This window comes from Myxocyprinus asiaticus, chromosome 17 (genome assembly GCF_019703515.2).
Source record: "Myxocyprinus asiaticus isolate MX2 ecotype Aquarium Trade chromosome 17, UBuf_Myxa_2, whole genome shotgun sequence".
In the NCBI taxonomy this organism is placed as follows: domain Eukaryota; kingdom Metazoa; phylum Chordata; class Actinopteri; order Cypriniformes; family Catostomidae; genus Myxocyprinus; species Myxocyprinus asiaticus.
Window position 1 is genome coordinate 27609704 of NC_059360.1, and position 16569 is coordinate 27626272.

At 38.2% G+C, this 16569-nt stretch overlaps 1 protein-coding gene across 1 annotated transcript in view; it reads right to left on the bottom strand.

The window, feature by feature from the left end:
- Nucleotides 1–15940, bottom strand: part of LOC127455111 (parkin coregulated gene protein) — a 196492-nt gene extending 180552 nt beyond the window's left edge. The window contains exon 1 of the mRNA XM_051722711.1: nucleotides 15762–15940. Within this exon, the coding sequence (XP_051578671.1) occupies nucleotides 15762–15854 (93 nt within the window). The 5' untranslated portion in view covers nucleotides 15855–15940. The remainder of the gene's footprint in view (nucleotides 1–15761) is intronic.
- Between the last annotated feature and the right edge of the window lie 629 nt (nucleotides 15941–16569).

Consider the following 16569-nt stretch of genomic DNA (forward strand, 5'->3'; position numbering starts at 1 on the left):
ATGTCCACCCTTCCTCCAGACTCTAGGACTTTGGTTTCCAAATGAAATACAAAAGTTGCTCTCATCTGAAAAGAGGACTTTGGACCACTGGCAACAGTCCAGTTCTTTTCCTTAGCCAAGGTAAGACGCCTCTGACATTGTCTGTGGTTCAGGAGTGGCTTAACAAGAGGAATACGACAACTGTAGCCAAATTCCTTGACACGTCTGTGTGTGGTGGCTCTTGATGCCTTGACCCCAGCCTCAGTCCATTCCTTGTGAAGTTCACCCAAATTCTTGAATCGATTTTGCTTGACAATCCTCGTAAGGCTGCGGTTCTCTCGGTTGGTTGTGCATCTTTTTCTTCCACACTTTTTCCTTCCACTCAACTTTCTGTTAACACGCTTGGATACAGCACTCTGTGAACAGCCAGCTTCTTTGGCAATGAATGTTTGTGGCTTACCCTCCTTGTGAAGGGTGTCAATGATTGTCTTCTGGACAACTGTCAGATCAGCAGTCTTCCCCATGATTGTGTAGCCTAGTGAACCAAACTGAGAGACCATTTTGAAGGCTCAGGAAACCTTTGCAGGTGTTTTGAGTTGATTAGCTGATTGGCATGTCACCATATTCTAATTTTTTGAGATAGTGAATTGGTGGGTTTTTGTTAAACGTGAGCCAAAATCATCACAATTAAAAGAACCAATGACTTAAACTACTTCAGTCTGTGTGCATTGAATTTATTTAATACACGAGTTTCACAATTTGAGTTGAAATACTGAAATAAATGAACTTTTCCACGACATTCTAATTTATTGAGATGCACCTGTATATATATATATATATATATACATATATATATATATATATGTATATATATATAATTTTTGGTAAAAAAAAAAAAAAAGATGCACAACAGAGTTTTTCAGTATTAATTAAATGAAAAAAATCTGATTACCTGAGGCAAAAGGCTACCATGGCTGAATCATAACATGCTGATAGTCAGTACACTTGCTTATGTGATATTGCTTACAGATAATAATACTAATAATATAACCATTTAATATTACATTATTGTTACTATGAGTATTATTGCGACTTCTTTATTACACTTTTATACAGTAGTAATATTTTTCTATCGTAATGTTTTCAATTTCACGCATCCAGTTAAATAAAGCTCTCATTTCAGCGGGACATTTATTCTGAAGTTCTTGTTTGTGAAGTGTTCGTTATATCAAGCTTCCCGTGACTCATGAGCTGAAATCTCCAAGCTACAATGGAGAAAGAGTTAATTTGAGAGTTCACAGCCCTTTATACACTCAACACACTGATCTGTGGCTCTGCAGATGGATACTATTGGACACACTGCATGAAAATTAAGCATTAGTAATGTGTGTTGCGTTTGTGTTCGTGCCTGTGTGTGTGTGTGTGTGTGTGTGTGTGTGAAGGAGACGACAGGGCAGAGAGATGCCTCTTATTCATACTGTGGTGCGCAGTGCATGTAACTTTATATTATTTCATTAAATGACATCCTTCTGCTGTTTAATGATCACACTTGGCCATACAGAGGCTTTTTTATTATTATTTTCAAATGGTCCTTGATGACTTTGAAACATTGTCAAATGTGTGGATAGTTCACCCAAAAATGAAAATTAAATTATGTCACCATTTACGCACACTAATGTTGTTAAAAATGTTGTATGAATTTCTTTCTTCTCTGGAACACAAGATGAGATGTTTTCTATACAATGAAAGTTAATAGTGACTGAGGCCATGTGGGATTATACTGTACATTTATATTCTCCTTTAGAAATCTAAAACCTTTCTGTATATACCTTTCGAGTAACCCTCATGCCTACCAACATGCACAAACACACACACACACACACACACACACACAAAAAAAAAATACACTCCTTTTCCAAACCCTCTCTTTCACGACAAGCAAAGTAATCCCTTTCTTGCTGTCAGTCACTAATTTACACAGTGAATAGACATAAAAATGAGGGATACAAAACGGAGAATACAAAATGACATGTGAACATATTCCAGTCAGAAAATCACTGTCTCTTTCTTTCTCTGGTGCAATCACTAACAGTAATGAAAGGCATAGTGTAATCAGAAAGATGAACTGCTCGTGAGTTTGACAGGAGACATCTCTGTATGTAGAACTTTCTCATTTTTGAAAATATCTGTGCAAAGAAGCACAAATGCTGCCGACTGGGTGACATTGTGCCTGTGCCTTGCATTTCAATGCAGATGGAGTGGTGTGGGAGATATTAAATGTTTCCCAGTGATGAACTTGCCATCAGAGAGATAATTTGACTGTTGTGGATGAATCAGCCTACCTCTAACCTCCCTTTCAATGCACACACACATAATGAGCAACATAACTCTAAATGTTTAATGCAACCAGTAGGATATGTGGGTTGCTGTGTCAATATGCTGTAAATTAGCAGCTTTGAAAGCAGGACTAAATAGTAAAGTGATGATGCACAACAAAGTTCTCCAAGCTACTATAGACAGTGAGTTATTTCTGCAGAACTCCTGCCTTCAGTGTTCTAATGGTACTCCATGTCACACATTCAGCAAGCAGAGCTGGGAAAGTATCGTGCTCCAATCGGACAAGTGTTTCATGAAGAATTATCAATGTAAAGGCTTAAAGGAATAGTTCACAAGAATGAAATTTCCTCCAAACCTGTATGACTTCCTTTCTTATGTGGAACACAAAAAAAGATGTTTTAACCTCCTGAGACCCGAGCGTGACTGCTGTGTGCATTTTCCATTTTCCTTTTTGATTTGTAACTAGTAGCATCTAATAAACATTAATGTATATATATATATATATATATATATATATATATATATATATATATAAAAGAGAGAACAGCATTTGTGAACAGCGGGACTAAGTTGTGAAATTTTAAATAATACCAAGCTATAGAAAGTCAGATTTTGTATGTTTCCAGGTGTGTTGGTTATTCATGTTCTTGAGATGTTACAGACATTGCAGCTGATTTTCAGTAAAGCTGCTTCGGAATAATATGTATTGGGAAAAGATATAAACTATAGAAATACAAATTATTTGACTTGATTTAACTTTTTTTTTTTTTTTTTTCACTTTGGCAACAAAATCTAAATTTTCTCTCTTTGCACTATCAAACAAACAAGTGAGAGTCAGTGCTGAAGCATTTTACCAATCATAAATTAGCATAATTAATTCTGATACAAGTAATGGCCAGCATTGTCCAATCACTGCCAACAATGTTAAAATAAAATTATACATTATAAATTCTGAATCTAAATAATGATTACCATTGTTCCATGTCTGTCAAACATGTTGAGTGGTTCAAACATCATCTGCATCCTGAAACTGAACTTTTGATAGGAAGTTTGGATTGAATGCACTTGGCTTCATACAAAAGCAATAGGGTTCTCTCTTGCTCCCTTTGTAGTGTGCTGTCTGTCTACACTGGTCTCAAAACAGTTCAAAATGCACCTTATTTTCATCCTAACTCCATATAAAGCCTCTGAAAGCAGTTTTTTGAAGGGATGTTGCAAGCCACTGGCACCCCTCATGATATAATTTTGGGAGGAGACTTTAATCTTTTGATGGACTCAGTCCTTGATCATAGTGAAGCAAAAGTGTGTAAGCCCCCTAGAGCAACATTGACGCTTCACAGGATGTGTAAAAATCTTGGTCTTGCAGATATTTGGAGACTTTTGAACCCATCTGGTAGAGACTATACATTTTTTTCATCAGTCCATAAGATTTTTTCTAGAATAGATTATTTTTTTTTTTTTTTTTGTATCCAAATCCCTCATTTCATCTGTTGTTGATTGTTCAATTGGAAACATTTTAGTCTTGGATCACACCCTGGTGAGTTTAGAGGTGTTGCCACATATAGAAAATAAGAAATCATATAGTTGGCGCCTTAATGTATCCCTTTTGCAAAATCCTGATTTTCAATAAATGTTGTAATCAGTGTTTATATGAAGACCAACTGGTCCTCAGTATCCTCTGTGGGCGTGGCTTGGGAGGCACTTAAGGCGGTTCTTAGGGGTCGGATCATACAGTATGCCTCATTCATCAAAAAATCCAAAGCACGAGAACTCGTGGAGTTGGAAGGAAATATTAAAAGTGCAGAGGCAAAGCTGAAGCGCCGTATGTCATCTGATGGCCTCTGAGAATTGAACCGACTGAAATATAGATATAATACTATTTTGTCGCATGAAGTGGAGTTTTGGTTATTCAGGGCAAGACAGTTATACTTTGAGTCGTGGGAAAAGCAGGGAAGCTTTTGACTAGATATATAAAGCAGAGAGAGTCTTTTTCTCAGTGAAATCTGCTGGTGGTGAAATCTTTACCTCAGCCATTGATATTAATAATGCCTTTAAAGAATTCTATCTTGATCTTTATAGTTCCACATCTACTGATGAAGATATTAGAAACTTCGTGGAACCATTAGACCTTCCTAAACTGAAGACTGAGCAAAAAAACGCTCTTGATTCTGAGATAACCTTGGAGGAGCTTGACGAGGTAATTAAGTCCCTACCTACTCGCAAGGCTCCGGGACCAAATGGTTTTGCCGCAGAATTTTTTAGATCCAATGCTACAGAACTGGCTCCACTTTTGTTAGAAGTTTATACTAAATCATTAAAGAATGGAAAGCTTCCTCCAACCATGACAAAAGCCCGGATCAGTCTGATTCTTAAAAAGGACAAAGATCCAAGTGAGTGTAAAAGTTACCTTCCAATCTCCCTGATCCAACTAGATGTAAAAATTTTGTCAAAAATTTTGGCTAACCGATTAAGTAAAGTTATGACATCTCTTATACATATAGATCAGGTAGGGTTTATTCAGGACCGCAGCTCTTTTGATAACATCAGGCATCTCATCAATATCATGTGGTCAGTAGTGAATGATCAGTCTCCGGTCGCTGCCATCTCACTTGACGCCGAAAAGGCATTTGATATGGTAGAATGGGATTATCTTTTTAAGATTCTGGAATGTATGGGTTTGGGAGTACATTTATTGGTTGGATTAAGTTACTTTATAAACACCCTGTAGCAGCGTTACAAACAAATGGATTAATTTCAGATTATTTTACTCTGAATAGGGGCACTCGGCGGGGTTGCCCTCTTTTCCCATTATTGTTTTGTCTTGCCCTGGAACCATTAGCAGCCGCGATAAGAAAGAAGGATGATTTTCCAGGGGTGATTGCGGGAGGTGTGGCGCATAAGCTTCTGCTTTATGCAGATTATATTTTATTATTCGTCTCTGACCCCACTAGATCTATGCCTTGCCTCCACAGAATTATTAATTCCTTTTCCAAGTCCTCAGGATATAAAGTCAATTGGTCTAAATCTGAAGCTTTGGCTTTGACAGCGTACTGTCCAGTAACGGCCTTCCAGCCGGGCGCCTTCCAGTGGCCCAAACAGGGCATTAAGTATTTGGGAATTTTATTCCCAGCAAATTTCTCTGATTTAGTCAGAGTTAATTTTGATCCCTTAATAAAAAGGGTTTTCGAATGATGTGGACAGGTGGGCTTCATTACACTTATCGATGATTGGGAAGGTTAATGTAATTAAAATGAATTGTATTCCAGAATTCAACTACCTGTTAAAATCTCTCCCTATAGATGTCCCCCTCTCTTATTTCAAGCAATTTGATAGCATAGCAAAGTCCTTCATTTGTAATGGTAAGCGTGCCAGGTTAAATTTCAATAAGTTACATAAGCCGATTGACAAAGGTGGGTTAGGCCTACCCAAGATTTTGTTTTATTATTATGCATTCAGTCTCAGATATTTGGCTCATTGGTCGCTTCCACCTGAGAGAGCCCCTACCTGGTTTCTTATTGAACAGAGCCCCTATTTCGCCATTGCAAAGCCTTTCGATCAAACTAACCGGAGAAGTTAAGTCACACTCCGTTATTTCGCATTTGCACGTGGTTTGGACTAAAGTGTCCACAGTGTTTAATTCGGACATTCATTTAAATGTTGCCTCAAGCATATGGCTGAACCCTAATTTACATATTAATAAGTCCCTTTTCTGTTGGTCAGAGTGGATTGGGAGGGGGGTTACTACACTCGGTGACCTATATGAGAGTGGAGTACTGAGATCTTTTGATAATTTGGTTCAACATTTTAAGATTCCTAGATCCCAGCTCTTTAGGTATTTACAGCTGCGCCACCTGCTCTGTACTGTTTTTGGGAGTGGTGTACATCCCCCTAAAGCGGCAGATACTTTGGAAATGCTGATTACTGCTTATGGGAAAGGTCATGAAGCTTCTGTGTATTACTCCCTGTTAATTCAGAGTCTGGGGGATGGAGCTTCGTCTTCTCTCAAGAGTGTATGGGGGAAAGATTTAAACTTGGTATTGGAGGAGGGAGAGTGGGCTAGGATCCTAAAAAGCATCAGGTCTGCATCTAGAGATGCAAGGATCCCTCTGATGCAATTTAAGATTTTGCATCAGTTCTACTGGACCCCCTCTAGATTGTATAGGCTTTGTCTTAAAGACTCACCCACTTAATACAACCCATACTGTAAATTATTTATTATTAATTAATTAATTAAGTTTTTTGGGGTTGTATTAAGATTCAGGAATTTTGGTTGAGGATCCAGCGTTTTGTGTGTGACGTACTGAACACTCATTTTCATTTTGCCCCAGACTTTGTATTTTGGGTGATGGAGGGGTCCTGAATATAGGAGATAAATATATGAAAAGCTGGGTCCTAACCAGTGTGATGATTGGCAGACAGCTAATCCTTAGGGGTTGGAAGTCAACTGATGCACCTTCATTTCATGAGTGGTGCACCAAGTTGGGTAAAGTGGCAGCTTTCAAGGAGAAGACTTCCACACAGCTGGAGAACCTGTCGAGTTATGGCAGAAAATGGGGCAGTTATTTGTCTCATTTGGAGAGGTCCTAGTGTGGGGCAGTGGAGGGAGACAATTTTTTTTCTTAATTTAATTTTTTTCCCCCTATATGTTGAACTTTGTCTTTTTTATGTACTTATGTATTTCTATTTGTGTGTCTGTTTATATGTGGGTATTTAGTTATTTTATATTAGCTGATTCCTAATGCATAATTTTGTGGTTACATTTATTTTTGTCTGTTTTGGAATCAATAAAAAATGTTAATAATAAAAAAATAAAAAAAGAATCAATGACATATAGCACACATAACAGGACAGATCAAACACATTGCATTTGAATGGTTTTCATAGTCAATAAAATAACGCTTATTGTTTTAAAAAAAAATACAGTTTGTCGAAAACTGCATATAGTCCAAATTCTATTCACATCCTCCTAGCAGGTCAGTGAGCAAACAAAACAGCTGTTTGGCTTTAGGGAAGACTTAAAATTTAAAACTAAGAGTGAACCAGTTGTCACGCTGATGTGAATTGATGGCTATAATGAGGAACAGTCATAAATTAACAGACATGCCCACAACAACACTCAACATCTCCTGTGAGGGACCACAGGAGAAAATTGAGGTCAGTTTAAGCACAGGAGTGAGGGTTTAGCCATGAGTTAAGGAGGGTTATTAATTAGCCACATGCAGATGCTAAACAGCCTCATTAGTGAAGCACTGTGGGGTAAAGGCCTTGTGTTTTGGGCACGCACATGAATGCCAATCCCTTTATGTGTGTTTATCCCCTGAACACTGTTAAAAGTTAATAGTTGTGAACATAAAGCAAAATAAATGCAGACAATCCATATTGTAAAATATCTCATCTAGTGGCAGTGTGGCTGTAACAGAATCAGCTGTTATTAAAGGATAGTTCACCTAACACTGACAATCCTGTCATCATTTACTCACACTCGTGATTAATCAATGACTTTTTTCTTTTGTGGAACACAAAAAGATATGTAAGGCAGAATGTTAGGGACTGACAGCCTCAGTCACTATTCACTTTCACTGTATGGATAAAGAGCTGTGTCAAAGTTCTTCAAGAATTCTCCTCTTGTGTTCCATGAAAGTAAGAAAATCATCCGTGTTTGGAATGACGTGAGCGTGAGTACATCATGAAAGAATTTTGATTTTGGGTGAACTATCCCTTTAAAGGAATATTTCGGGTTCAATACAAGTTAAGCTCAATCAACAGCATTTGTGGCATAATGATGATTACCACAAAAATCAATTTAGAAATTTTTGGAGGGTTTAATGGCAGAAATGTGAAGCTTATAATTTTATGAAAGCTCTTACATTAATTCTTCTATTAAAACTCATGTATTATTTGAGCTGTAACATTGAACATAAATTGTCATTTTAGGGTTTGACATTACATTGCATCATGGCGACAAAGTTGTAAAATTGGCAATAACTTTACACAGAAAAGGTTAGTATGCAATTTTCTCACAATAAAGTCATGTTAACATGCATATTATTTATGTCTTGTGGCTATACTTTTGAAACAGAGAGTATTTTAACATTACAGATTGGCACCATTCACTTCCATTGTAAATGCCTCACTATAACCCAGATTTTTGTTTTTTTTAAGAAAAGGAGGGATGAGTCAAAAATTTTTTGTGGTAATCAATATTATGCCACAGATGCTATCAAGTGAGTTTAACTTCTATTAAACCTGAAATATTCTTTTAAGCAGGTAGAGTTAGCTGCAGTCTAATCTGTCAGATTATTTCTCTAAATCCATCAGTCTTTATTAATTTACATACTCTAAATATTAATAACCTAATGTTTACAAATGCTGCTTTTAAACTATGGCACAGATTAAACTGTATCTTAAATTAGAAAATATCATTTTCAATAGACCGATAAGAGCTGCCAGTTTAAACTGATGGGCTTTTATACTTTTTATGGGCATCTACTACATCATCATTTCTGGCCAACTCGCAGACACTATGAAGAGACAAGCCCATTTTAGGCAATTATATCCCAGTCTGCACTGATGAGGGTGATGTCGTGGGCCATGAAAATGATGGGAAACTGTCAGCTGTGTTGTGAAAAACGGGATCCACACTGGGTTGAAATAAATGTGTAAAGAATGCAGGAACTGCAGTGACAAATGTTTGTTGTGTGGACGCTGTTATGGGTGAAAAGAAACGAATGTAGCACATGAGATTGAAACCTGATCATCCTAAAACAACATGGTTAAGTTAGATCAGATATGAAGAGTTAAAAACATGCTTTTACACACACAACATTTTTTGACATTTAGACTTGCCCTCATTGTGTTCTCCACTAAGACTATATTGAGTCCAATAAGATACAGAAAGCTATTCTTTCCTTTCTCAGTATGGCTCTAGGTTGGTGCATGCAGCCTATAGAGTGCAACTATCTGGTTCCAGAAGTAAAAATCCCATTAATTTATCCCATAGATAAATTGATTTTCAACATTAACTTATAAACATTTAAAGACAGACCTACCATGAGCTACAAGGTTGTTCCATTGAAGCCATTTGTCTGCGTTATTTCAATTTAATTGAATCGTGTTTGATAGCAGAATTCAACTAAACGAAACCCATGCACTCCCATGATGCACTGTGAATGATATAATCAAGTCGGTCTCCCTTCACCCTTAAACTACTTATATATTTGTACATAACGAGATATTTTGCAATAAACGTAAAAAATATTTTATCTATACTTATAATCAACAACCTAAAAACAACAGTTATATACAGGTGCATCTCAATAAATTAGAATGTCGTGGAAAAGTTCATTTATTTCAGTAATTCAACTCAAATTGTGAAACTCGTGTATTAAATAAATTCAGTGCACACAGACTGAAGTAGTTTAAGTCTTTGGTTCTTTTAATTGTGATGATTTTGGCTCACATTTAACAAAAACCCACCAATTCACCATCTCAAAAAATTAGAATACATCATAAGACCAATAAAAAAAACATTTTTAGTGAATTGTTGGCCTTCTGGAAAGTATGTTCATTTACTGTATATGTACTCAATACTTGGTAGGGGCTCCTTTTTGCTTTAATTACTGCCTCAATTCGGCGTGGCATGGAGGTGATCAGTTTGTGGCACTGCTGAGGTGGTATGGAAGCCCAGGTTTCTTTGACAGTGGCCTTCAGCTCATCTGCATTTTTTGGTCTCTTGTTTCTCATTTTCCTCTTGACAATACCCCATAGATTCTCTATGGGGTTCAGGTCTGGTGAGTTTGCTGGCCAGTCAAGCACACCAACACCATGGTCATTTAACCAACTTTTGGTGCTTTTGGCAGTGTGGGCAGGTGCCAAATCCTGCTGGAAAATGAAATCAGCATCTTTAAAAAGCTGGTCAGCAGAAGGAAGCATGAAGTGCTCCAAAATTTCTTGGTAAATGGGTGCAGTGACTTTGGTTTTCAAAAAACACAATGGACCAACACCAGCAGATGACATTGTACCTCAAATCATCACAGACTGTGGAAACTTAACACTGGACTTCAAGCAGCTTGGGCTATGAGCTTCTCCACCCTTCCTCCAGACTCTAGGACCTTGGTTTCCAAATGAAATACAAAACTTGCTCTCATCTGAAAAGAGGACTTTGGAACACTGGGCAACAGTCCAGTTCTTCTTCTCCTTAGCCCAGGTAAGACGCCTCTGACGTTGTCTGTGGTTCAGGAGTGGCTTAACAAGAGGAATACGACAACTGTAGTGTCTGTATGTGGTGGCTCTTGATGCCTTGACCCCAGCCTCAGTCCATTCCTTGTGAAGTTCACCCAAATTCTTGAATCGATTTTGCTTGACAATCGTAAGGCTGCGGTTCTCTCGGTTGGTTGTGCATCTTTTTCTTCCACACTTTTTCCTTCCACTCAACACGCTTGGATACAGCACTCTGTGAACAGCCAGCTTCTTTGGCAATGAATGTTTGTGGCTTACCCTCCTTGTGAAGGGTGTCAATGATTGTCTTCTGGACAACTGTCAGATCAGCAGTCTTCCCCATGATTGTGTAGCCTAGTGAACCAAACTGAGAGACCATTTTGAAGGCTCAGGAAACCTTTGCAGGTGTTTTGAGTTGATTAGCTGATTGGCATGTCACCATATTCTAATTTTTTGAGATAGTGAATTGGTGGGTTTTTGTTAAATGTGAGCCAAAATCATCACAATTAAAAGAACCAAAGACTTAAACTACTTCAGTCTGTGTGCATTGAATTTATTTAATACACGAGTTTCACAATTTGAGTTGAATTACTGAAATAAATGAACTTTTCCACGACATTCTAATTTATTGAGATGCACCTGTATATACAGAATCAGAATCAGAATCAGCTTTATTGCCAAGTATGCTTACACATACAAGGAATTTGTCTTGGTGACAGGAGCTTCCAGTGTACAACAATACAAAAACAATACAAAAACCGCAGCAAGACACAGATAATAATAATTATATACATACGTACATACACACATAGACACTTTTTTTTTTTTTTTTTCAGAGGAATTAAATGGCAGAAGAGTTTGGATGTGCTAGATAAATATAAAAAAGACTAAACTGTGTATTGCACAAAGTTATTGCGCAATGGGGCAATTTAACTGTTCATGAGATGGATAGCCTGAGGGAAAAAACTGTTCCTGTGCCTGATGGTTCTGGTGCTCAGAGCTCTGAAGTGTCGGCCAGAAGGCAACAGTTCAAAAAGGTAATGGGCAGGGTGAGTGGGGTCCAGAGTGATTTTTCCAGCCTTTTTCCTCACTCTTGAAGTGTATAGTTCTTGAAAGGGGGGCAGGGGGCAACCAATAATCCTCTCAGCAGTCCGAACTGTCCTTTGTAGTCTTCTGATGTCTGATTTCGTAGCTGAACCAAACCAGACAGTTATTGAAATGCAGAGGACTGACTCAATGACTGCTGAGTAGAACTATATCAGCAGCGCCTGTGGCAGGTTGAACTTCCTCAGCTGGCGAAGGAAGTACAACCTCTGCTGGGCCTTTGTCAATGTGTGTCTCTCACTTCAGGTCCTGTGAGATGGTAGTGCCCAGGAACCTGAATGACTCCACTGCTGCCACAGTGCTGTTTAGAATGGTGAGGGGGGTCAGTGTTGGGGTGTTCCTCCTAAAGTCCACAATCATCTCCACCGTTTTGAGCATGTTCAGCTCAAGGTTGTTTTGACTGCACCAGACAGCCAGCTGTTCAACTTCCCTTCTGTATGCAGACTCATCATCATATCGGATGAGGCCGATGACAGTGGTGTCGTCTGCAAACTTCAGGAGCTTGACAGAGGGGACCTTGGCGATGCAGTCATTGGTGTAGAGGGAGAAGAGTAGTGGGGAGAACACACATCCCTGGGGAGCACCAGTGCTGATTGTACAGGTGCTGGAAGTGAGTTTCCCTGTCTCACAAGCTGCTGCCTGTCTGTCAGAAATCTGGTAATCCACTGACAGATAGACATGGGAACAGAGAGTTGGTGTAATTTATTCTGGAGTATAGCTGGGATGATGGTGTTGAAAGCCGAACTAAAGTCCACAAAAAGGATCCTTGCATACTGTATGTCCCTGGTCTGTCCAGATGTTGCAGGATATGATGCAATCCCATGTTGACTGCATCATCCATAGACCTGTTTGCTCGATAAGCAATTTGAAGGGGATCTAGAAAGGGTCCAGTGATGTACTTCAGGTGGGCCAGCACCAGTCTCTCAAATGATTTCATGACCACAGACATCAGAGCGACAGGTCTGTAGTCATTAAGTCCTGTGATTTTTGGTTTTCCCAAAAATCATGTTTCCACAACATGATGCTGCCATCCCAAAATTTCCATCGTTTTTTATTCAATGACATAATTCGCAATACTTCAGGGGATTGTAGTTTGTGACCTCATGAAAGAAGTACACAGACTTGTACCTTTGTCTTTATGTCAGATTTTCAAAGACTTTTTTTTGCCTCAAAACAAAGTTTGTGATGTTGTGATTCACCTCGGAGTTGGTTGGTTTGGTTCATGGCTTACAACTCTTCTATGAAGGACTTTATTAAAAGTCTATGGAAGAAATGAATGGGGAAAATACTGTGCTCTATTGTGCCCTGGCAGGTGAGCACATTATCAGACACTAGGATTGTGTCCGAAAGCTAAGACAGTTGCCATGCTGCCTCAATGTCAAGTCAGTCAATGAATTAACAGAAAATGTATGAAGTAGGGCTGGGCAATATGACGATATACAGTTGAAGTCAGAAGTTTACATACACCTTAACCAAATACATTTAAACTCAGTTTTTCACAATTCCTGACATTTAATCATAGAAAACATTCCCTGTCTTAGGTCAGTTAGGATCACTACCTTATTTTAAGAATGTGAAATGTCAGAATAACAGTAGGGATAATTATTTATTTCAGCTTTTATTTCTTTCATCACATTCCCAGTGGGTCAGAAGTTACATACACTATGTTAGTATTTGGTTGCATTGCATTTAAATTGTTTAACTTGTGTCAAACATTTTAGGTAGCCTTCCACAAGCTTCTCACAATAAGTTGCTGAAATTTTGGCCCATTCCTCCAGACAGAACTGGTGTAACTGTGTCCGGTTTGTAGGCCTACTTGCTCGCACACGCTTTCCAGTTCTGCCCACATATTTTCTATCAGATTGAGGGCAGGGCTTTGTGATGGCCACTCCAATGCCTTGACTTTGTTGTCCTTAAGCCATTTTGCCACAACTTTGGAGGTATGCTTGGGGTCATTGTCCATTTTGAAGACCCATTTGTGACCGAGCTTTAACTTCATGGCTGATGTCTTGAGATGTTTCTTCAATACATCCACATAATTTTCCTTCCTCATGATGCCATCTATTTTGTGAAGTGCACCAGTCCCTCCTGCAGCAAAGCACCCCCAAAACATGATGCTGCCACCCCCATGCTTCACGGTTGGGATGGTGTTCCTCGGCTTGCAAGCCTCACCCTTTTTCCTCCAAACATAATGATGGTCATTATGACCAAAGAGTTCCATTTTTGTTTCATCAGACCAGAGGACATTTCTCCAAAAAGTAAGATCTTTGTCCCCATGTGCACTTGCAAACTGTAGTCTTGCTTTTTTATGCCGGTTTGGAGCAGTGGCTTCTTCCTTGTTAAGCAGCCTTTCAGGTTATGTCGATATAGGACTCGTTTTACTGTGGATATAGATACTTGTCTACCTGTTTCCTCCAGCATCTTCACAAGGTCCTTTGCTGTTGTTCTGGGATTGATTTGCACTTTTCGCTCCAAACTGCATTCATCTCTAGGAGACAGAATGCATCTCCTTCCTGAGCGGTATGATGGCTGCGTGGTCCCATGGTGTTTTTACTTGCATACTATTGTTTTTACAGATGAACTTGGTATCTTCAGGAGTTCGGAAATTGCTCCCAAGGATGAACCAGACTTGTGGAGGTCCTCAATTTTTTTCTGAGGTCTTGACTGATTTATTTTGATTTTCCCATAAAGTCAAGCAAAGAGACACTGAGTTTGAAAGTAGGCTTTAAAATACATCCACAGGTATACCTCCAGTTGACTCCAATTAGCCAATTAGCCTATTAGAAGCTAATTGGCTAATTGCCTAAAGGCTTGACATCATTTTCTGGAATTTTCCAAGCTGCTTAAAGGCACAGCTAACTTAGTGTATGTAAACTTCTGACCCACTGGAATTGTGATATAGTCAATTAAAAGTGAAACAATCTGTCTGTAAATAATTGTTGGAACAATTACTCATGTCATGCACAAAGTAGATGTCCTAAACGACTTGCCAAACTATAGTTTGATAATATGAAATAACAAGAGGAGCTTGTTATTAAGACAGGTGCGACATCTGTGGTGTAGGTTCACAAAAGCCGACACAGAGCAGAAAAAATGTATCTGCAAACTGTGTCACACGACGATAATCACTCGTAACACAAGCAATCTGTTCTACCACCTCAAAATGAAGCACACAAAAGAATATTATGAGAGCCAAAAGATCTGCTTTGCAGGCTGCTGTGAATGTTTCCTCATTTTGTAAGTCTTTGGATAAAAGCATATGCTAAATGAATAAATGTAATGTAAATTTAAATGCATTCATTCATCATTTTCTGCAAGTGTTTATTTTCGTTGTATTTATTTATTTATTTATTTTATTTATTTTTTTACTTATGAATTAATTTCTTTGTTCCATTGCTTTGGGAAGATAGAGTTTCTTGAGGAAACTTTATAATAATAATATTGGTCAACAACATAGACTGAAATGTGGCACCATAATGGCATGCATATACATAACCAAGCAAATATTTCATAACTGCAATACTAATTTCTCGGTAAGAATCATTAATTGAAAGAAGAAGAAAAAAAACATCCCATCTATTAGTAGATGGGATGTTACACAAAGATTGGATTCAACGTTTCTTGATACCTTGCACTCTCTGTATAATGCCTGCGAAGGCAACTCGGTGCTCAAGGCAACCTTTCAGGCCTTTAACACAGCACTACACAGACAGTAGCCTATTATTTAGTGCAAGCACAGGCACAATAAAACAATCAGTAGAATATTAACACACACTAGTCAATTAACATACTAGCACATTAACGCAGAAAAAACATCATATATTTACACAAACTCTATGATTTCAGCACATTAGGAAACTGCACGTTAACATACACAGTCACTAACACATTCACACATACACTGAGCAGCACCGCAGCAGAAAACAACTCATATAATCTACATTAAATAACAAAGAGTAAAGAGTGACAGTGATATTTTATGTTTGTTGGAAATACTTCTGGCATGTATTCATCTGTGTTTATTGTCTGAGCCTCACGTCTCATTCTAGTGTTAGTTTATCCAAAAAATCACTTAACAGTTAAAACACTTCAAAACATGAGAAATAAATTAACCATGCACTCACCACTGAATTCTTCATGGTGGATTTCACTGTAAACCCCTCCGTTTTCAGCTCTCCTTTAGGCAATGGTTCAAAGGTTCTCATTTTCGTACACATCGCAGACTTAACTCAATTTCAGTTAAAAGAAGAAAAAGAAAAGTTTGAAGAACTAAAACAGTTGATATCTTAGCAGTGTCGCATTGGTCCGCTCTGTTTGGGTTGTTAAGGACTCACTTGAGGACGCTTCGGTTGCTATGGAGCGTCCAAAACCCCGGATGTTCATGTTGCTGTGGAAACAGCACGCGCTCCGTAGTCGTTTATCAAACGGCATTAAAAATGAAAGGGAGATGGGGAATTAAAGTGTAGCAAAACTATAATCAGTACTGGAAAGCATTATTATGTTCCAGTGATATATGTGTGTGCATAAGGCATAGATTTTCTCAGTACAGCTATCTTTCATTCTGCTTGTTTTTAGATGTTTGTTTTTTTCCAAACTATTGACAAATTTAAGGAATTTTGGTTTAGCTCACTTTTGTCATTTTAAAGATGCACTCAGTAAATTTTGTCTTTGTGTCATCTTGGACTTACACTGACACCTAGTGGCTTGGATGCAGCATCATTTAAAATCAATAGTTTTCAGTTTCAGATGCCATTGTACAAATTTAGTATTCAAAGTCAGCCATGATTACTTTAATCAATGGCTATGTTACATGCACTCTCATAATGCGATTATAATGCGATTAAGGCAATACTGCGATTAAACTGTAGCTCATGTAAACAAAATATATCGAGATTATGATATTGTGATTATGTCTATAATCAGAGTAATGAT